General features: G+C 46.1%; 1 protein-coding gene across 3 annotated transcripts; it reads left to right on the top strand.

Moving 5' to 3' along the window:
- The first annotated feature begins 847 nt into the window (after positions 1 to 847).
- Positions 848 to 22,549, top strand: LMO2 (LIM domain only 2). Of its 3 annotated transcripts, none has more exons than XM_081155204.1 (4): positions 848 to 1,043; positions 11,962 to 12,181; positions 16,201 to 16,416; positions 20,944 to 22,549. In XM_081155204.1, exons 2-4 carry the CDS (start codon positions 12,141 to 12,143, stop codon positions 21,161 to 21,163), a joined length of 477 nt encoding a protein of 158 aa, XP_081011330.1. In that variant the 5' UTR covers positions 848 to 1,043; positions 11,962 to 12,140; the 3' UTR covers positions 21,164 to 22,549. The 3 variants fall into 3 exon arrangements, with proteins under 3 accessions (XP_081011330.1, XP_081011329.1, XP_081011328.1); XM_081155203.1 differs by lacking the exon at positions 848 to 1,043 and adding an exon at positions 10,649 to 11,228; XM_081155202.1 differs by lacking the exon at positions 848 to 1,043 and adding an exon at positions 11,748 to 11,841.
- The last annotated feature ends 98 nt before the right edge of the window (positions 22,550 to 22,647 follow it).

Raw genomic sequence — 22,647 nt, 5'->3', positions numbered from 1 at the left:
TGGAGTCAGAAAACCTAGGCTCAAATCCCATTTCCTACACTGACAGAGCTGAGTGACCCTCGGCAAATTATTGAACTTCCCTAACAGCCAGTTTCCTTATCTGTAAAATTGGAATACTACTGCTACTGATCTCAGAAGGTTGTTATTAGGATTAAATAAGACAAAACATATAAAATGCCTGGCACATGGGATGTGCTTAATAAAAGGTGGCTATTATTTACAACAATCGGTTCACCCATTCCAAACTGTAGTCTTTTGTCTGAATTACTCAGAAGACAAATCCAACAAATGAATTGATTTTTGCCTAATGAAACTGTTTCTTTTGAAAAATAAATTCACAAAAGACCTTCTTGTGAGCGAGAATGTCATAGTCCAATGAATGAGTGTCCTGTGGCTCTCGTTGAGGCAGGTTTAAGATTTGAAATAACTTTGGCCGAATTTCCTCTCCTATCAAATGAAAGCCTGCCTACTTGCCCTAACTTGGAGGGGATGTGTGAGGGAGGTGATTTCTGAGACCCGAAAGAATGTGAGATTTGCAAAGTGTGAGACACAAACAGAACACTCGCCTTCTCAGGCCAGCCAGAGCATCCAACTGAAGGGCCACAGCAGCAGCGATAAGGACTTTCCTGATACACTGGCCCTGAACATTTGGAGAAGTGGGCCAGTCCTTCACATTTATAAACTAAACTGGTACATAGCAGAGAGAAGAAAAAAAAAAGCTGGGCAGGAAGCAGCCTTTTCAACCAGTGAAGAAACCGTTAGAATCCATCCCTTTGCCCTGATGCCAAAGCTCCGCCTGCCCCACCCAGCCACACTATCAAGGACCCTCACGCTACCAGAGAGCCCTGGGGCTACTTGTCCCTAGTTTATCAAGGACCTGTGGAAACATTTCTCTAACTGAAGATAAAGAACTTTTTTTCTCTCTTTCTCTCTATTCTACTTCAGCTCCCACCAGAGAGTTCCTCTCATTTTCTTTCAGTAACAACAGCTCTGAAAAGAAGATATTTTTCATCCTGGACTTGAAGTAACTGGTGGAGAGGCAGGTAAGATGAGTTTATTCATTCACGTGTTCATTTGTTCATTCCTTTAACAAATATTGATTGACTACTTACTATGTGCTAGATACTGAGCGTGCAGGAGCTTGCAGTCTTTGGGGGAGCCAGATAGTACTTAACAATCACAAAATGTAGAATTACCCATTGTGATCCAACCTGGGAGTGAGATCTTATGATGGTGGGTCCTAGTCTAGTCACGGGAGTCAGGGGGACTTCCCTGAAGAAGTAGTATTGGAGCTGAGAGAGTGTGGTTAGTACTTCACTGGATTTCGCGCTGCTAGTCCTGTTTCTAATACCAAGTCACGATCACTCGACCCTTGTGAAGGTTAGGCTGGGAATGACTTATTGGAGTGATAGAGGAGCAGGCATAAACCTGCCAGGACCTCCTTCAAGATTCAGTTCGCTTTGCAAAAGTTGCCAGATAAAAGATATTTCCAGATGGAGGGCCACGCAGGAAATACAAATGGAATATTTTTTTAATAGCTCTTCCTTTGCAAGATATGACCCCAGGCAGCCTTCTGCAATACGATGGGAAGCAGCCTTGCCTGAATGTGTGAGAGGAGCTGAGCTGGCCCCGGGGCCTTTGGAAAGGGGCTGTGGCCCGAAAGGGCATTAAAGATGCTCCGCTTACAAGAGACCCTCCTTCCTGCATCACGCCCCCAAACGGAACCTGTGCCTGCTACGCTCTAACTCCCAACTCTCAGAGGAGGGGGCAGATAGGTATCTATAAGAGCATGGAGTTCCTTTAAGGATGTGACTTTACATAATAACAAACTGCCCCCTTTTTCCCTGTCCTTGGAGCCAAGTGACCCCCCCAAAGAGGTCACCTGGAAGTTAGGGACCAGCCCTGCTCACAAAGGCCTAAGTGAGCAAGGATTGCCATTAGGGGACCTGAGAACGGAGCTTACAGGACTGGCTTCCCCATGAACTGGGGTTGTTAAAATGGGTGGAAAGATGAACCTGAGAAGGTTGTGAGCTCCCTGGAACGACAGGTAAAATTCTGCATGTTGGCACAGATGTGTACCTAAGGAAGGGTCTCCCACTTTCACCAGGTGTTTTTTTTTTTTTATTATGGTAAAATACATATAACATAAAACTTGCCATTGTCCCCAGTCCCAAGTCCAGTCACGTTAAACACATTGACATTGTTCTGCAGCCATCACCGCCATCCATCTCCAGAACTTAAAAAAAAAATCCCTCATTTACTTAATTTTTAAATTTTTCAGTTACTGTTGGCATTCAATATTATATTAGTTTCGGGTATAGTATAGTGATTAGACATTTAAATATCTCCAGGAAGTTTTTTATTCTCCCAAACTAAAACACTGTGCCCCTGTGCCCACTGAACAAGAACTCCCTCCCCCAACCCCCAGTCCCTGGCAGCCACCATTCTGCTCGCTGTCTCTAGGAAGCTGACTACTTTAGTGACCTCATATGAGTGGAATTATACAGTCTTTGTCTTCTTGTGACTGGTTTATTTCACTTTGTATAATGTTTTTAAGGTCCATCCATGTTGGCTTAGGAATTTCCTTCCTTTTTTAAGGTGAAATAATATTCTATTGTACGCATATACCACTTTTTAAAAAATCCATTCATCTGTTCATGGATGCTTGGGTGGCTTCCATCTTTTGGCGATTGTGAATAGTGCTGCTATGAACACGTGTGTGCAAATATCTGTTCGAGTCCCTGCTTTTAACTTTTGGGTATATTCCCCAAATTGAAATTGCTGGGTCATATTTTTAATTTTTGAGGAACCTACATACTATGTTCTGTGTAATCGCACCATGTTACATTTCCACCAGCATGCATAAGGGTTCCAGTTTCTCCACATCTCCTCCAGCACTTATTTCTGTTTTTGTTTTTTTAATAATAGCCATCTTCTTATGGGTATGAAGTGATATCTCATTGTGATTTTGTTCTGCATTTTGCTAATGATTAGTGATGTTGAATTTCTTCCTATGTGCTTATTGGCCATTTGTAGATCTTCTTTGGAGAAATGTCTATTCAAGTTCTTTGTCATTGTTTAATTGAGTTGTTTGGTTTTTCTTTTGTTGAATTGTAGGAGATCTCTATATATTCTGGATATTAACCTCTTATCAGGTATATGGTTCGCAAATACTTTCTCCCATTCCATGGGTTGCTTTTTCACTCTGTTGATAATGTCCTTTGATATAGAAACGTTTTTAACTTTGATGTAATCTGATTTACCTATTTTTCTGCCTGTACTTTTGGTGCCATGTTTACAAAACCATTGCTAAATCCAATGTCATGTAGATTTCACTCTATGTTTTCTACTGAGAGTTTGTATAACTTTAGTTACCAGGTTTTTAAGAGATCTGTGACTGACAATGCATGGGCCACCCTCAGTATTTGAAGTCTTTAATTCAAAAGGAATTACTGAGTATCTCCAGACTTATATCAGTACAGTAAATGATTGTCACTTACTGAGCACTTTCTGTGTGCCAGGCACTGTGCTCTGCCTGCTGCATACATTATCTCAGTTACTCCTCCGAACCTTATATTTATCATTGTCTCTATTTTATCGTTGCAAGCACTGAAGCTCCGAGATTTGCCTAAGATTAATTACCCAGATAGTACATTGTGAAGCAGAGACTCGAAATCAGGTTTATTTATCTCTAAAGACTCTATTCTTAACCAGTCTACTATTTTAGCACCAAAGTTTTGAAACACAGACAATGCAGACATCCCAGATAGAGAGAACAGGATAAGAATGCATCAACATGGGCACTAGCAGGGTGTTTGAGATCAAGGTGGGGCAAGCAGCCCAGCTGGATGGAAGGTTTCAGGCTCTAGGGGTGAGGGGTATAAAGCTGAATCAATGGAGTGGGCAGGATCACAGGGCGCCTTTAATGGAAGCACAGGAAGTTTGGTCTTAATCTGCCAGAAAGACAGGACCACACATGGAGCTGCAGCTCTAACCTTCCAGTCCCCCGTCCCCTTCATAAATTTGAGAACATTGAGGTCCTGATAGGTTAAGCAAATTGCCGATGGCCACAGGCAATAGGGAGCCATTGCAAGTTCTTGAGCGGAGTGGTGACAGTGAAGAAAACGATATTCCAGATAGGCTAGCTTGGCAATAAGATACATGAGGGGCAGCTTAAGAGAAGCAGAAAAAAGCACACAGCTCTTTCTCTGTTTTTTGCTGAAGGGTATTCCTAGGGAGCATCATAGACAAGATTCCTTCCCGCAGAGGTTTGAAGCTTAAGAAGGTAAGTGTCAGTAGGAGGGTCAGAATTGCCTTCCCCACAAGGCTCAGTCCACTCAGTTAGGATACAAGTGCCAGAAAAGAGCTTCCCCAGAAGCAGCCTACCCCTTCTTCCAATGGAAGGCCTGTCTGCTGTGCAGTGTCTCAGACCAGAGACCCCCAACTCTGAAGAGCCAGTGGCCAGGACAGGCTCCCAATGCCATCTCTCTTTGTCACCTTTCTGAGCATGAGGCTGGACCAAGTGTCTGTAAGTCTAACCCACCTTACCGTGGGAGTCACAGAGCAGGTAAGATCAGGCAAGAGTCCCCCAGGTAAGGAGGCTGAGCTCACTCTGCTTGGGCTGAGCCCTCGTTGCAGTAGAATTCCATTTTCTACCCATGTCCAGCCGAGAAAGGCCTGCCCTGGTTGACTGCCCTCCGCTGAGGTTCTCTGCTTAATTAATTCTAATAATAGCTGCCATCCACTGTGCACTGTGCTAAGCATTTGATATGCACGATCTCATTTTATTCCTACAACCCTGTGATGAAGATATAATTATCCCCATTTTACACGTGACAGAACTGAGGCTCAGAGTAGTCAAATAATTTGCCTAAAACCACGTAGCTAAAAGAGCCAGAACTAAAACATAAGCCTGTCTATTTCCAAAGCCTGTGCCTTTACCCCTATGATTGACTATGTTCTACAAACTGGTTCACTGCAGCCATGTTTCCTTGTGGGCACAGGGGCCCTACGGTGGAGAGTCAAGCTTCAAAGAGTGGCCTCATTGTTTCTTGACACCCACTGCTCCTGAATGTTCCTAGGAGCCAAGAACCTGATGTTTTTTCCAAACAAAACTCTTGGGCCCAAATCTGAATGATATCTGAGCCCTTATCTTCTCTCAAAAGTGATGCTTAAGAAAGACAAGGGCTCTTCCAGGTACTTCATAACTTTTACTCAGAGAACGTAGTGGCTTTGGCCAAGGGGAGCAGGGCTGTCATGTGTTCATTCATTCATTCATTCATTCAATGAGTTTTTCTCCAAAGCCTACTGCATGCTAGGCACATTCTAGGTGCTAAAGACACAACTGGAAACAAGTAATAAAGAATTTCTAGCCTCATGGAGTTTATATTCTAGCCAAGAAGAAACACTAAACAAACACACAAAAAACAACAAATACATGTGTAGTAAAGTGGAGGTAATGATGATGCTAGGAAGAAAAATAAAGCAGGATAAAGGACTTTAAAAAGCTCTTATGAGGATAAAACATTTGAAAGGAGACCTGAATGAAGTATGTGGGAGCCATAGAATGATCTAGAGGAATAGCATCTCAAATAGAGGAATGAGCAAGTGCAAAAGGCCTCCGATAGGAGTTGTTCTTGATTTGTTTTCATAAATAGAAAACAAGGCCACTGTGGTTCAAGTGGAGAGAATGAGGGGGTTGTGGTGGAGGAAAGTAGTAGGGGCCAGAAAGGAGGAGGCCACAGTAAGGAGCTTGGGTTTCAAATGTGCTGTTCCAGGGTCCGAGGATCTGCGGCGTGTCACTCAGGTGGGGCTGTGTCTGGGGAGCTAAAGAGAGGAGACAGTTTGCAGGAGCAAAGAGCACAAGGGCAGCTCAGTGAGTCAGCTCAGCTCTGACTCCCCTTGAACACAGAGCATCAAACAAGTTCAGGGTCCGGTGCCGGAGAGAGATGGGGGAGGGTTTGCTGGTGGCAAAGATGGAAGAAGGAGCTGTTGACTCTGTTTCATTTGCCTTGCCCATCACAGGGTGTCTGAATTATCAATGAGTGTGCAAGTATTTTAAAACCGGACTCTCTCTGTACATGCAAAATCTCCCACAGAAGTTTACTGTGTGCCAGTCTCCTTTGAAACACCTTATTTGTTTCCTTTGACAGAAACTTAATAACAGCTCTATGGGATAGGTACTCTGACTGTGCCCACTTTACAGATACAGAAGCTAAAGTTCAGAGAGGCTGAGCAACACGTCTAAGGTAAACAAGCACGGAGCTGCTGTGGTTGGAGTAGGGGCCGGTGAAGCCTGCATGGGAAGCCCTTCAGAGAACCAAGGAGCAAGCTGCGAAATGCCATTTCTGAGGCCCCTCCACTAGGACATGCTATGAGCTTAACTCTGCCAAGACTTCGCTGTGAAATTGCGCCATTTGGGTCAGTTACTTCAGCGCTTGATTTTGCCTCTTGTCTTAGTTGTAAAAGGTGATCTAGGAGTTACTAGAAGGGCAGAATTCAGATGAGTAAAATCAGGGATGCGACGGAAGCAGGCAAGGTGGTTAGGGGGAAGCAACGAGCTGTGAGCAGCCTCGTGAGGACCGACAGGGGCGCGATCAGCATTCCCGGGTGAAAACTGCGGGCTTGCCAGGCCAAGGCCGGCTGACATAGTCAGCGCCCTGCAGCTCTTGCCGAAGCACCTCTGTCTCAACGTGCTTTGGCATAAGATTGTTGCTTCCTTGTGCAGCGGAGATTCCTTCTAAAAGATGGGGTAATAACAACAGTATCATCTCTGAGCATCTGCTATGCGCCATCACTGCGCAAAGCATTTTTACACACATTGTCCTACTGAATCCTCTCAAAATTCCTGTGAGGTGAGCCGGCATCCCAGTGGCCTCACCCTGGTTTTGGTCCTGCTGAGCATTATGATTGCTTTCATGAACAGGTAGAGAAACTGAGATTCAGAGAGGTGAAGTCACTTCCCCCAAATCACACAGCCATAAATAGGTGAGCTGTATCTGTCTGACACCTATGCTCATTTTCCTAAACTCAGTTGATAGGGATTTTTTTTTTTTTTAGGGTTTTTTTTTTTTTGGGGGGGGGGAGCTCTTTCCTGCTGTATAGGAAACCTGATTTATATAGCAGTAAGGTTACTAAAAGGTCAAACATTCTGTGAAAATGTTTCCATCAATCGGCCCCGAAATGTTCTGAAATAAGTTTGGAGGCCACGTGCCTGTGACAATTGAGGAGTTTAAGAATTTTGCACGGGAACTGAAGCCATATCAAAACAAATCTTTATTTTTGTTCTTATGTGTGAGTGTCACAACCATCAGGCATGTGAGGCAACTTGGCTTCTAATGGTTGGAAAAAATAAAAGAAGTAAATTGTCATTCTTGGCATTTTCCCAATGACATTTGCATTTTTATTTCTATTAGAAGTCCATTTTCGCAGAGAAATGTAGCCTTAGTCACTTGAAACTGCTCTTCCCTAGAAATAATTGTAAATGTAATAAGCAAAAAGAGTAGAAAATGCCAACAGGAAAGAAGTGATCCACCTGGGGTCAGATTCATCATGCAGACTGATTTGGTTTCCTTCTGACATTCACATTCAAGAAGGAAAACTTGGAAATTTTCTAAATTTTAGGGTATTTAAAATTTGCAAGGAGTGAGGGAAGGGGGAGAAGGAATTGAACTGCAATCCCACTGGGTAGGCATCAAGCGCGGATTTCCCAAACTCTAAAGAACCATTTTACATGTTCAAATCGCTCATAGCTACTGAGCCCCTCTTCTGCGTAAGGTATAAGGTTGCTATGGAAAGATACAATAAGGTCATGATTGCTTTAAAATTATTCATAATAAAAACACATTTTGAGACTTGATTCTAAATGTTAAACTTAAATTTGAGCAATTCAATTGCCCGTTGAATAGAAATGAAATCCCACCGGTCGGCAGTTATTTCTTCCAACCACTGTGTGTGAAATTGAAATCTTAAGATACCATTTCAAATATTCGCTTTCTCTAAGGAAGTTCTCCCCAAAGAGTTGTGAAAGATAAGAAACTGACCCAAAGTCACAGGCAGTAATCACTTTCTTTACACACTCGGGTCAAAACAGAAGCATATTATTCAAAGGAAACTTTATGCCCCAAAGTTGGCCATTCAGAGGTCACCTCCTGGAACCCAAGGATATGTTTATTTTAACAACTAACCTGAGCCCCATGCAAAACAGTAGCAAGGAAGTCAGCAACTTATCAGATTTAATAAAAGTGAGCAGTTGTAAGCATATCATCTAGTCACCAATCTAGTGAATATTAAAATGGAAAATGCTTATGTTTTGTTCAGCAGCAATAAGAGGTGGGGTAAAGGGATGCTGCTGTGTTTGCTTTTTAAAAATAGAAAATTATTTTTAATTTGGGTGGGAAATTCTTATTCAAATTTAATTTCAAACTTTATCTACTTATTTATTTTTGACATATAATTGACATAATTATATTAGTTTCAGGTGTACAACATGATTCAATGTTTGTGTGTATTGTGAAATGATCACCACAAAATTAATGTGTCATTATACATAGTTACAGATTTTTCTTCTTATGATGAGGACTTTTAAGATCTACTCTCTTAGCAATTTTCACATACCCAATACAGTATTATTAATTATAGTCATCACATTAATTATAGTATATCACATACCCAGGACTTATTTATTTTATAGCTGGAAGTTGGTACCTTTTGACCCCTCACCCACTTTGTTCAGACGCACCACCACCACCCACTGGCAACCACAAGTCTGTTCTCTATATCTGTGAGTTAGGCTTTTTTGTTTTTGTTTTTAAGACTCCACATGTAAGTGAGATCATACAGTATTTGCTTTCCTCTGTCTGACTTATTTCACTTAGCATAATGCTCTCAAGTTCTATCCATGTTGTCACAAACGGCAGGATTTCCTTCTTTTTTTTATAGCTGACTAATATTTTCTTTTCTTTTTTAAAATATGTCTTTATTCACTTCAGAGAGAGGAAGGGAGAGGAAGAGGGAGATAGAAACATCAATGATGAGAGAGTCATCGACTGGCTGCCTCCTGCATGCCCCCCTCTGGGGACCGAGCCCGCAACCCAGGGATGTGCCCTGACCAGGAATCGAACCGTGATCTCCTGGATCCTGGGTCGATGCTCAATAGGTGAGCCACCCCCAGCCAGGTTGACTAATATTTTCTTTATCCATTCATCTATTGATGGACATTTACGTTGTTTCCATATCTTGGCTATTGTAAATAAGGCTGCAATGAACATGGGGGTGCATATATCTTTTTGACTTGTTGTTGTTTCCTTCGGACAAATATCCAGAAGTGGAATTGCTGGATTAAGCTCTTTTAAATTCTCCCAATGATGTCTTTGCTATAACATAGCAGCTGCCATTTATGAGCACTTAATATATACCAAGTGCTTCCATGCATTTAATCTCATATCTGTTATTCCTCCCAGCCCACTACAAGTCTATGTGCCACACTTTGCATGCATTCGCTCATTTAATCCTCACGACAACTCATGCAATAGCTCTGGCACCCCCGTTTCATAGATGAGGTTACTGGGAGTTGCAATTCCTGCATGAGCCCAGGATCATACAGGTGGGAAATGATGGGTTGGAATGCTGGCAGTCTGACTGCAGGGCCAGGGCCCAGTACTGCCACCTCAGATTAGGGAACTTTCCCAGGCCGTGCTAGCTGTTAAATAAGAGCCTAAATTAAACCCAGGCAATCCAACTCCAAAGTCCTGGCATTTTACCACCACACTGACTGGTTCTAAGGATGCAAACTGCCAAGCACAATCTATATGTTTATTTTCACTTCTGATTGTAGAGTGGTAGATTACATGTTTATCACAGAATATGGGCTTGTCTAAAAATTCTAGGGGTTTTCTTTTTAAATTAAAGACAAGGGCCTAAAAAGAAGATTAAAAGATAAGAGTCTGATTAGGAGAATGTCTTTTTATGTACAAAGGCCTTGACTTGGACCCGAAACTGCTCTTAAGGCTTCCTTTCACACACTCACACACAGGGGCAGATTTTAATTCTACCCATCGGGGGCCCAAGCTTTGGACAGGCACACAATAGGGAATTCTGGTTATACTTGTGAAAAGTCAGTGAGGATTTCACTCTCAGTAGGGAAATTGAAGCATCCAGAGATTCACTTCTGACTTCTATCACATTTCAAGGCGAACTCATCCAGGCCCTTCAGTGCCATCTTTATTATTATTATTATTATTTGTTAATCTTCACCTGAGGATATTTTTTCCATTGCTTTTCAGAGAGAATGGAAGGGAGGGAGGGGGAGAGAAAGAAACATTGACATGAGAGAGACACATCCATTCATTGGTTCCCTCCCAAATGGGTCAGGGAGCTAACCAGCAACCAAGGTACATGCCCTTGACCCAGGAATGGAACCAGGGACCCTTGCAGTGCCCAGGCCGATGCTCTAACCACTGAGCCACACGGCCAGGGCTTCAGTGTCATCTTTAAAATGGCAGTAAAAGATCTATCCCCATGATCCAGACTGTTCACTAAAAAACCTACAGAGTCTGAAAGTACTTGGTAGTTTCCTCTTTACAAGACTCGTGACTGGCATCACGCACAAATAGGCCTTTCATAATAATTTCTGAATGTGATCATTTTCAAGGAACTGTGATGAGGCCCAAGGGACCCAACGTTTTTCTGTCCAGAAGGGCAGACTGTTAGCCTCCTCCTTTCCCCTTTCTGAATTTCCTCCCTCTTCCTAGAATTTGCCCTTGGGGTTCGAGGGGAAACCTGGACTCCAAAATCAAGTCTGGCGTTTTCCGCTTTTCCTGACCCAGGGCAAAACAGTCTCCTGATCATCGCTCTCGATCTTTGGAAAGGCACTTGAGCTTTACTGGCACTTGACAGGGGGGCCAGTTTAACCGCAGGAGTCCGATTTTGAAAGATGCTGAGGGAGGGAATTCGGCCGCCAGCAGATGGAGAGGAGAGGAGACTAGACCAGCGCGGTCCCTCCCCGCCACCCTCCCCGAGGGGTTAGCTGCCCTCGCCGGCGCGGGCGCTCCCTGCCCGAGCGGTCCCCGCGCGCACAGCTCCAGTCGCCTCTCCCGAGCGCGGACGCCGTCGCGAGCTCGCAGCCCGCGGAGCCCCGCGACCCCGGCCACCCCCGCGCGCCGCCCCCGCGGACCTGGGACCTCGAACCCCGCACGGGCGCAAAAGACCCTCGGAACGCTGGCTTTCCTGTAGGTGCTTATTTCACATTCTGGTCTTTCCTTTCTTCCTGGAGCAGCCCGCTGGTTACTTTCAGCCTCAGTTAAGCAAAAGGGAGCGAGTGTCGGGGAAGCCCTGGGAACGATTAGAGGCCACCCAGCTGCCTCTCCAAGGAGAGCTGCTCGCCGAGCGCGCTCCCCGGCCCCGTCCCGACGCCGGCCCCTTTAAGAAGCCAAGTCCGTCCTGCTGCCGCCGCTGCTGTTTGTATTGCAAATCCTCAGGAGCCCCATTTAAAAAAAAAAGGGAAGAAAAAACCGGTGTGGGGGGGTACCGGGCAGCTGTCTCTTTAAATGTGATTTCCTTCTATTGTATTTGAATCGTGATCAGGAAAAGGAAATGAAACCAGAGACAGAGGGAAGCTGAGCGAAAATAGACCTTCCCGAGAGAGGAGGGAGCCCGGGGAGAGCGGCGCGGTCCCCTCCCCGCCCCCAGGCCGCCGCCCCCTCCCCGCGCTCGGCCGCGAGCCGCGCGCCGCGGCCCCGGGGGAAGGTGCGCGGGGCTCGGGCGGCGCGGAGCGGCCGAGGCGCGCGAGCTGAGCCGGACCGGGCGGCGGCGGCGGCGGCGGCGGCGGGACCGGGATGGAAGGTTAAGTCCTGAGCAGCAGCTGCTGCAGCCGCCCGGGGCCAGGCTGCGCGCCCCGGTCCCCGCCTCGGCCGCGGCGCGCCGGCAGCGCGGTGATTCGCTCTCTCTCTTTGGCGTTTGAAGGGAGCGCGGCGACTGTCCTTGAGCGCGGAGGGGCGAGCTCGCCGCCGGAGCGCCCGAGCAAGAAGCGGCGCAAGAGCGGCGGCGCCCGAACACCCGAGGGGGTCCGAGCCCCGGCAGCCGGCCAGCCCCGAGCCACAAAGGGAGCGCCCCCGCCGCCTGGCACGCCACCTCCCTCCCCAATGTCCTCGGCCATCGAGAGGAAGAGCCTGGACCCGTCCGAGTAAGTGCAGCGCCCCTGCCACCCACGGCGTCCGCGGCCTCGGGCCCCGGGGCGGCGGGGTGGCGCGGGCGGGCGGCCGGCGGGGGAGCTCCAGGTGCGCGCCCGCAGCGTGCCCTTGGCTCCCTCCGCCTCGCGCGCGGCGACCTGGGGGCACTGGGTGGCGCGCGGTAGGGAGAGGGGTCAGCCTGGCGCCCGCGCGGGCCCCGCGGCTCCCTGGGACGCTGCCCAGAGCCACCGCCGGCCAGAAAGTTTACGCGGAGCGGGCGCGGGGCAGCGCGGAGGCGCGCAGGTGCGGCCCCCGGAGGTTTAGGGCTCGATTCTGCTCCCTCCTCCCCTCTCTCCTTCTCGGTCCCCTTTCTCTTTGTCCATTTGGCCCTGGAAAGGGGGACATTCTAGTGGAGGGTTCCCGAGCCCCCGACGGCCCCCGTCCCGCTCGCAGCCGCCAGCAGAGCCAGGGCCCGGCGGGTGAGGGGGCGCTCTGCCCTCAGGGACTTCAGGGCAGCAAGATCCGGAGTTAGTCTGGATACAGGTACCACCACTCTCCCCTCCGGCTCCTCCGATGGGGGCCTGTGAAAGTTCATATACATTTTGTGTATAGGTGGATTTTTCTGGGGATCAGAATCTCATAGGTTTTATTACTGTCTCAGGGGTTTGGGGTCAGGGGGCTGGAGCTGTAATGAGCATCTGCCACGTTTGTTCTCTGAGCCTCTTACTGGTTGGAAGTGTCTCCCTGTCCCCCAGCCGATGCACCTCCAGTCCATTCCTTAGTGTTAGCATGGGGAGAAGGGGTTGTTTAAAATACCATTTTCCCCCTCAGCGCAAATGCCCTTTTAAGATTCATTAGCTGTCTGGTTTTGAGCATTTTTATCCCTTTGAAGTCCCCCATCTAATCCTTTGAAGGGATTTGTTCCACAGACCAAAGGAGCTGGTTAATGACTTGTCCATTTGTGCTTTTAAGAGGTATTTGTTTTGTTTTGTTTTCTTTCCTTTCCCTGCTTTAAAAGAATTGTGCTTTCCTGATTGAAGTCTCCCCTTCCCCCCCATTTCAGCCTTCTGCGGTGTTTATATACCTGGGTTTTACCCTCGGTTACCAGTGTAAAAGCTCAGCATGTTCTCATAAAACACAGGAAGTTCCATGATCCAGTGAGAATGTAAACATCACTATTCAGTCTTTAAGGGTCAGGCACCAGTTCTGTACGGAGCCAGGTTTGTTCGAACAAAAACCCAGCTTCCTTACATTTTCAGGAGAAAAATAACATATGTGTGTGTGTATATGTGTGTGTGTGTGTGTGTGTGTGTGTGTGTGTGTGTATATATATATATATGCAGACACTGGTTTTAAAGGGTGGTTTGCTAACTATTTTTTTTGCAGACCTAGAATTATAATTTAGCTCTGAGTTTTCAGAGCCTGGACAAGACCAAAGAAATACAATAAGAGTGAATTGGATGAATTGGTGCCTAATGCCTTTTCCATCAGCTGAACTTAGTCACTAATCCTTTTATTAGAAGATAAATCTGGAGGTATCTGCTCCCTGAAGGAAGTTTGCTCTTTTCAAAGTTTGTGCTTTTTCACTGAGATTAGGAAATTGAAACATCCTAATGTCATAACGCAGCAGGCACCGACTGAAGGATGCTCACCTGCTCCATCCTGTGCCCACTAAAGATAGGCTCTGATGGAAGATGGACCAACTAGTTGGGGAGTTACTGCAGCACACTTATTTTAACCCCTCGCTGTCTCTTGAAAATTGTCAAGCAGTTATCCCAGATGAAGTGTCTTCAGGTATAATATTCACATAGGTTCTAGGGGATTATAAAATATTGATTTGAAGGTGAATCGCACTCCGTTATTGGCTTGGAACATCCACCAAAGATAATGTGATATTGTCATTAATTATAGAAAGATAGATAAAGCCAGTATCTTACCCTGTCCTTTCCTATCTCAGGCCATCACAGTAGCTGTTTTTTTTAATATCTGTACTTCGGACCACTCTCCTACCAGATGCTTCACTGGGTACTTACTCAAAGCCAAGTTGGGTCAGTGTGATCAGCATCTCCAAATTACAGATAAAAATTTGCTTAGGCATATGCCAATGAAACATTTAGACAGAAAGATGGCCAGAATTTGTGAACAGAGAGGTTTTCTCTACCATGCAGTTGGTGGCCTCAGCACCTCTCTGTGAGTAACAAGAGCAATTCACTTTAATTCTACGCAGTTTTGCACCAGCTAAGTGCAAATTCTCTTTCAGTTGGTTGGCAGCATCAGAGCATCCAGTGGTGTGGAGGTTGCCTCAGTGTTTTTGAAAGCCCCAAGTAAGACCAGGGGCTGTGGAAAGAGAAGAGATGCAATTCTGAGTTGATGCACATGAAAAGACTGGGGATATTATTTTTTCAGAAGGGAGAATGGAAGTCCTTATGTCTAACCTGTGGAAACAAAAGCAAGTTAGGCTTCAGTGAACCCTTAAAACTATTTTAACATCTTGGGTTTTTAAAAGAAAACTAGCTTGGGTTTCACATTTCCTTGTTCTGAAAGGAGATAATCTCATGAAGGATCCTTAAATTCAACCTACAAAGGGTGGGCTTGGTTTTAGTTTTCCCACATAGTCACAGGGAGGTATGCACTTTACAGTCACCTGAAACTGTCAGAGTATGTCACTAACACTGATTACCTGAGCCTCATTGTCCCTAAGTGTAATGGGTGCTAAGCTCTGGGGGCACAGGCCAATCAAGACACAAGGTCACCTGGTAAGTTAGTGCCAGCTAGAAATAGGAGGCACAGATCTATACCCTCAAGGTACCCAGGGAGGAAATTCCCTTTGGGAATTTCATAGTTGGAAGCAGGTTCTTTTTTTTTTGTTCTTTTTTTTAACAGATAATAGATATTTTTAAAATAGATTTGTGCTTCAGTAAGGCTCAAAGAACACTTGTTAATTGTTGCAAATCAACAGGTATTGTCCCATTTGGTGCTAGAATCATTTCTTCTCCTCTTAATTTTCTTTTGGCAAATAAAGTTATTTATTTTAAAATGTAAAAACAAAAATATTCCGATTCATGTTAGGCAAAGTCAGAAGCTGTATGATGTTGTAATGAAAGAACACATACTGCAGGTTTGCTTTTAACAAGTGCCTCGATGGAGATGTCAGTCTAATTGCCTTCCATTCCCTTGAAAATAATTGTCGCCTCCCCCCATTTTCTTTCCTAAATCAACTTTATCCAAATCAGTTTTGCTGTTGTAAAAAATTTCACGTGCAGGCAGGTCTCTTTGATGTCCTTTATAAGTTTAACAATGGCCTTTAACACCTGGGATTTTTCTCCAAGGATTCATTAGGTAAGAAGGATAGGATAAGGGATGTCTGTCAAAATAATAAAATAAAATAATAATATAAAATAAAATAAAGAAACTTCCTATTATATCCTGATGAAATTTTTATCTTGGAAAGAGGAAGCAAAATAATTTTGGTAACTTTCCTCTCTCTCCCACGTTCTGCTTTTGTGCAGTTGGGAGGGGCTTGAGGTAGGATGGCAGGTGGTTTCCACAGGGAATTTGCAGGTCTTTAGCTCTCTAGATAGTCAGCTGTTCCGGCAGCAAGCAAGTGTTTAGCCCAAATCCCTCCTCTGGGGCTCAGCGGGTGCTGGGTCCTGTATGGAAGGAGGGCAAGGAGAAGTGTGGAGCTAGAGGAGAGCAGGAGGGGAGAGAGGGAGGGAGAAGGGAGACCAGAGGTGTAGGAGGCGCTGGGCTGTCAGCGCTGTATCCCCCACAGTTGCCTCGGGTACCTCTTGGTGTCCTGTGTTTATTTCTTAAAGGATCTGGGATGTAAAGTCCAACCCTCTCCAGTCCTAACCCAAGGCTGGCAGGGCCTCTTTACAGTCCAGCCTGGGGATGCACTGTCCTGTCCTTTCTCTTTATGTCACCGGACAGACACCTGAGTGAGGTTCTCTGTTTGTCGGCCCAGAGCGATTCCCGAGCGAGGTGCTTGTCTCACCCAAATGAGGTTGTCCCTAATGCATGGCCTTCTTTCCAGGGAGCCCGTGGATGAGGTGCTGCAGATCCCCCCGTCCCTGCTGACATGCGGAGGCTGCCAGCAGAACATCGGGGACCGCTACTTCCTGAAGGCTATCGACCAGTACTGGCACGAGGACTGCCTGAGCTGTGACCTCTGTGGGTGCCGCCTGGGCGAGGTGGGGCGGCGCCTCTACTACAAGCTGGGCCGGAAGCTCTGCCGGAGGGACTATCTCAGGTACCCCCTCGCCACCCTCTTGGGGCCCTCAGCAGGGAGGCCGGCGCCCGGAGACACCCGAGTCTGGGGCGATCTCCAGGCTCCTGCTACCTGCCAGAATGAGGTCAGGCTGCAGAGGCCGGCTCAGAGGCCCCACGCAGAGAAGCAGCTGGCATTTCTTCCTGTTTGAGAAGCATGTTTTCCTACATTCCTACGGGGTAAAAGACTAATAGTTTAAAGGCAAGAGAATGATAAACACAAAATTCAGAATACTTTGTAAGTTTGAGGGCGGCCTCTTAGGAGCTCATTTAATGCTTCAAAGCATACCTATAGGTTATAAATATTCTTTTGTATGACTCCAATGTGATGTGAGGGGAAACTTAAAAATAGAAAGCATGCTCCTGCCATGGCGCTCCAAGAATTTGACTGTCACTGTGGGGAGGCCCTGAAGTCAGTTGTAGGTTGGAGCCCTGGCACCATTGCTTTCTAGCTCTGTGACCTGGGGCAAGCTACTTAACTTTTCTAAGCCTCGATTTCCGTATCTGTGAAATGGAGGTAATGGTAACACCAACTTCCAAGGAGGAGGTGAGGGTTAGATGGGGTAATACACACGTAAGGTGCCTGACTTGGTGCACGAATATCAAATAGATGTTAGCTGCTCTGTAATGGTCCCTGCTGACACGATCACTAAGGCTGCTCCTGTCCAAAGGACAGAGGGATGGGAGAATGGAAGGACAAATAGGAACCGCACAGTACTCAGGCACTGAGGACCTCTCCAAGTGCTCCAGGTCATGCATACTATTGGCCATGTGAATCTTCCAGCACTCAATGAGTGCCTTTGCCCGGAATGTTCTAGCATTTCCCATTTCATATTAGCTGCTGTGGAGGTAATTCTGTGCCCTCTACTGTCAGATCTGCTCAACTGTGTAGCTGTCAGTTTTTTGCCACCTTCCTGTGGCGGAGGTCCGTGGAGCATGCAGCCCTAATGCATGAGGGCCACCCAACCCTGCGAAGCTTGTTTAGACTCCAGTGCCCTTGGCTACCAGGCCAGCTCTTCCTCCCCAACCCAACTCCGAGCATTTTACATTAAAAAATAAATAAATTCAGGCAATTCCATAGTGAAGGAAGCTTATCTGCTTATTGACTGATAGAATAAGCTTTCCGCCCCCTAAATTCCCTGATAAAGTCCTTGCAAATTTGGTGGTTTGGAGAAAATAAGTGGGTTTTTAACTATCATGATTATCATTTTGGTCAATTTCTTGTAAGTTACAAAAGAAAATAGGACTGAGATAAATAGAGACCTGATTTTGCTCGCTACCCGTTTGCCAAGTCAATGCAGAAAGCAGACGGGCAAGTGATTCCCGTTGGGCCCCCTGACTACATCCCTGTCAAATCAATTGAATCTTATTAAGCGAAGTGCAGATAGAGTAAGGTCAGAGGAGCCTGGGCTTCTCCCTATCTCTGCGGTTTTATATAACATTCAAGGATAAACACGGTGCTGCCTGAGCTTGTTAATCTTTTCCATTTTAAAAAAGGAGAGAAAGAAATAGTCTGGGAGAACCCAATGCTAATTAACTTGTGTCTTGGTGACATGAAATAATTCCTCTCCTGCTACATTCCTGGGCCACATGTTAATTAGCTCCGTTAGTACAGGCAGTTCCAGCCCTCCTTTAAAATTTATATTATTGTTAGTAAATGGGCAGGAGAAAGCTTAAAATGTGACACCTCTTGACAGAGGAGAAAAATCTTTTTTTTTTTTTTTTGCTTCAGGGATGGTCCTTCAGTCATGGACTTGTTTGCATACATTTGTAAGGCATCTGTCAGTGTCTTAAGAAGGTCCCGTTGAGGACTGACTAAATGGGTCCTGTGATGGGGCTCAGTGCTTCTTCCACTGGAGTAACTTCTCCCGAGCATCTCCAATGGCTGAGTCGCCAGTTGCAGTCTTTTTCAGACATTTAGCCTCAAATATTCATGAGATGCCGTGCAGAGGCCAAACCCTAGTGTCGTGTATTTGGGAACCTAACAGTACCTGTTAATGTGAGTGCTAGCCCAGATCTCCACAGCCCCTTTTTACCAATTTTTGTGTGCAAGGCACCTACCACCCCCAGTGGTTTCAGTTTCCACAGCCAGCACCTGCATCTGTTAGAGCCAGAAGCATGGCCACTCTCCCCAGACCCTCCCAGCACCTTAACCAATGACCCGCTCGGCAGGAGCACCAAAGCTCAGCACCCTTGCCTGGAGCCAGGCCGACTTGGAGACATAACTTACACCCCAGAGTCCCCTTGCCGGCAGGCCAAAGCCCCCTGCCCAGGGACTCTGCCCGAGATGCAGCTTTGCTTGCCTTCCTTGGCTTCTGCCCAGCATTCCTTGCCACTAACCCATTTCCCAGGAACATATCCTCAGTGACTCCTCACGTCAGGCTCTGCTCCTGGGATATCCAGCCTAAGGCACCAATTCTCAGTGCCAGTGGTGAATTCACATTAGATGTCAAGTCCTAGTTTATTTTTACTATGAGCAGAATCTCAGAATGAGCTGGAAGGGACCGCAGAGGACTTCTTTCCCTGTACCCTTGCTGTCCACCTTAAGACATAGAAGCCAGGAGAGGAGTCATGCACTCCGGGGCACCTGGGTTGTTAGAGGTCATGCTAACTAGACCTGAACTTGTCTCCCAAATATTACTCCTTCGTTCTTCTCTTCATTAGCTGCCTGATGTGTATTGTAATTTACCCCCGACTTCCCTTTAATAAACGCTCTCCTTCCTTAAGGGTCACACACCCCAGGCAGTTGGCTTCATTTCACGTACACTGTTTTGTGAGTCGTTTATCCTTGCTCAGGCCCAAACGCAACTTACTGAACAGTCAGGAAACCAGAACTGTCTTTCCACTCTGCGATCTCCAAGTTGGCGGTCTCCTACAGCTCCACCATCTGCTTCGTTGGGATAAAATGTTCTCCCCCACTAATGAGTTTGTTCCCAGGTGGTGCCTTGAAAACGCTCAGGGCTCTTCAAATAGAAAGCGGGATTCAGAGGGAAATGAGCTGGCCCTGACTCCAACAAGCAGCTCTCTACCCCTAGATCACGTCTTCTTGATCCCATTAATTTTGCCCAAATGTTTCAAAACTTGTCAACTGCCCTTATCTCCCCTACCACCTCTCAGAATTTACCAATGGATTCTCTGCTGTTATGAAGTTAATAAGAACTTCCAGTAAGAACTAGCATTTACCTAAACTTGTCCTAAAGGTCTTATGGGAAAAGGACCTGCTAATGTGCCATGTTATCAGACACGTGTGAAAATGACTTCCTGTTGCAAGACTGGCGCAGTTGGGAGGACTCGAGATGTGTTAAAACACAGCCAGTGTTGGCTTAGCCCTTGGCTCTTGGTGCTTTGACGTACTCCCTCTGTTCCTTGTAACAGCAGAGTGATGCAGATGCTATGCTCACTGCTATTTCACAAGCTCACAGGAATCAGAGGTCTTCCCAGCATCACTTAGGTACTCGGGCTAGTCCTGGACCGAACCTGGGTCTTCTCATTTCAGTACTTGTGATATGCCACTCTTGCAGGCTGATTCTCAAACTTCCAGAATCACCTGGAAGTGCTCCTTAACACACAGAATGCTGGGCTTCCCCCAAAAGAGTGTCTCAATCAGGGGAACCTGAGCATTTGCATTACTGACAAGTTCCCAGGTGATGCAAATGCTGGTGGTCCCAGGACCACACTTTGAGAACCACTGCACTAGGCTCCACTGCGTGGATCTCCCTCACTGACACTGAATATTGCTTAAAATATTCAGTGACTGATCTACTGAAATATTCATTGACTGATATACTGAGACTTAGGAGAATCTTGATTTCAGTGTTAGAAGAGAAATTTCTCCAAAGATTCATGGCAGTGGGGCAGTGAGGACCTTGAATTAAGCAGTGTTACTTGTCCTCCAGATCTCTGAGGCATGATTAACTGCACCACGTGCTTCCTGTCCAACTCCCTCTGTCTCCTAGAAGCTGGAGGCCGAGTGTACATTCATGTGGAGGTGGCCTTGGTAGCTTATGGAGGAATTCAAGACCCACCCTCCCCATGAGTGGAATCAGTGGCTATTGACTTGATAGAATTTGGGAGCCTCTGAAAGATGCCCATTTCATTACATTCTTGGTTAAACTCCCTCTCAGAGGACCCCCAGGGGTTAACTCCAACTTCTCTTCTAAATGGAAGTCCCCCTGGAAGGGGACACACTATACATGCCTAACCTCTTAATTTAGATCACTTCAACCGAGTCTTTTCCACAGAGGAGGGGCCAGGGACAGCCTAGAGGCCCCGGGAGTGGTGCAGGCAAGGAGAGAGCTCAGAAAAGGCACCACTTGTGCCAGATTACAGGTTCACCCCAGAGCACCCTCTTCCTTGCAGCAAAGACTAGACTAGTCGGCCATCTGTCTGAGCCCAACTCCTCCTTGCTTCCTGACATCTTGGGAACTCAGCCTACTTCTCAAGCGCTTTCTTCCAGTGTGTCTGCCACTGTCGTCTTAGTTTTTCTTTCCTTCCCCTCCCCCACCCCCAGGCTTTTTGGCCAAGATGGTCTCTGCGCCTCCTGTGACAAGCGGATCCGTGCCTATGAGATGACGATGCGGGTGAAAGACAAAGTGTATCACCTGGAATGTTTCAAATGTGCCGCCTGTCAGAAGCATTTCTGTGTGGGCGACAGGTACCTCCTCATCAACTCCGACATAGTGTGCGAACAGGACATCTACGAGTGGACTAAGATCAATGGGATGATCTAGGTCTCTTTGGGGAGGTGTTTCACCGAAGTCGCTGTCTCCATGGGGTCTTCACTTTTAGGCACTTTGGGGATTTGAGGGTGGGATGAGGCATTTCTTAGGGGACCATAGACCCTAATTGGGCACAAGACACAGCATCCAAGTGACATAATACAAAGAATGATACCTAAATGACCAGCCTTTAGGGAGAACTTATGGACAATGGCCACAGCCTACCCATAATAACTGACATGAGTAGTGAAGGAAAGGAGCATTTGGGGAGGGGACAGCATTTGTGCCATGATCATGATGGAACTTCATATCTACAGATGGGGAATTGTGGAAAGACGTGTTAGGACTTTGACCCTTGAAAACTAGAGATGTGCAATTGATTTCTTTACTTCCTGGCTTTTATGACAACCCTGTTCCAATCACTGTCCCCCACACAAGGGAAGGACAGAGAGGAGAGTGGCCATCCTTTGTTTCTTGGCTACCTTCCCAAGGCCTTAAGCTTTGGACCCAAGGGACACTGCATGGAGACACATTTCAGTTGAGAATGGGAACTGCAACTTTTCACCAATTATTTAAAGCAACACTGATGAGTCGCTGTTTTTAGATACGTTAGTTTTGAGGTGAGGAGTTCCACAGATTGTTTCTATACAAATGTAAATCTAAAAAAAAAAAAAAAGGTTGTTCAACTATTTTATTATCTTAGATTATATCAAAGTATTTGTTGTGTGTAGTTTAAAAAAACCACCTCTGCAGACAATAAAAATGACAGACTAAAATGCAGTGTTGTTTATTTGATAATGACTTACAATTTGGGATGGCAGGGAAATGGCTTTTTATATATTGTAAAGGCAAAGTAAATAAGCAGTTTACTTTTAGGTCAAATAAAAACTTCCGTTTATTGCTGGGGTTTATACGAGGCAGGCACATTTCTATATTACTAGCAATTATATAACAGGTCGTCATGTAGCTCAGAGGGATGTAGAATAATTAAATTGTTATTGTAAAACACACGTTTCGCTTTAGCATTGTATAGAGTGAATGGAAGGCAAGATCATTGCCTTTGGGAAACCTGTAACCTAGAAAGGACACAAATACATAAAACAGATTCCCTTTGGGAGAGAACGTAATTACCTAGTTTGAAATGTGGCAAAGATGCTGAGCTTGACACTTCGATTTTCCAAGACGTGTGTCTCAAGGTATTTTATGACAAGTGGTTAAGAGGACCTTACTTTGAGGATTTAAAGCAGGCGGCTTCCTTGGCGCGTTTGCCTGTCACCCTTTCCAGGACGCGGTGAGCTGGCCCTGAGCGCCACCTGCTGGCCGTAACCTCTCTAGACTCTGCCAATGAAAGACTAACCTAGATGGATATACTTGTCAATTGTTGAATAAAAATTGGCAAGGCCCAAGAAGTCTTAATATGTTTCATTATTAAGACATCAGAAACATGCATCTATTTAAGGTTGGTTTGTTTCCTCCTTCTAGAGGACAAATAGTTA

The sequence above is a fragment of the Miniopterus schreibersii genome, assembly GCF_964146895.1.
Source record: "Miniopterus schreibersii genome assembly, chromosome: 12".
In the NCBI taxonomy this organism is placed as follows: domain Eukaryota; kingdom Metazoa; phylum Chordata; class Mammalia; order Chiroptera; family Miniopteridae; genus Miniopterus; species Miniopterus schreibersii.
Note: the sequence above shows the minus strand (reverse complement) of the source record. Positions and strands in the feature narration are given on the sequence as shown.

Excerpts from the sequence above, each read along its gene's own strand:
- LMO2 (XM_081155202.1), top strand. Across the intron at positions 12,182-16,200 it reads AAGAGCCTGGACCCGTCCGA|GGAGCCCGTGGATGAGGTGC; the intron begins GTAAGTGCAGCG and ends CCTTCTTTCCAG. Across the intron at positions 16,417-20,943 it reads TGCCGGAGGGACTATCTCAG|GCTTTTTGGCCAAGATGGTC; the intron begins GTACCCCCTCGC and ends CCCCACCCCCAG.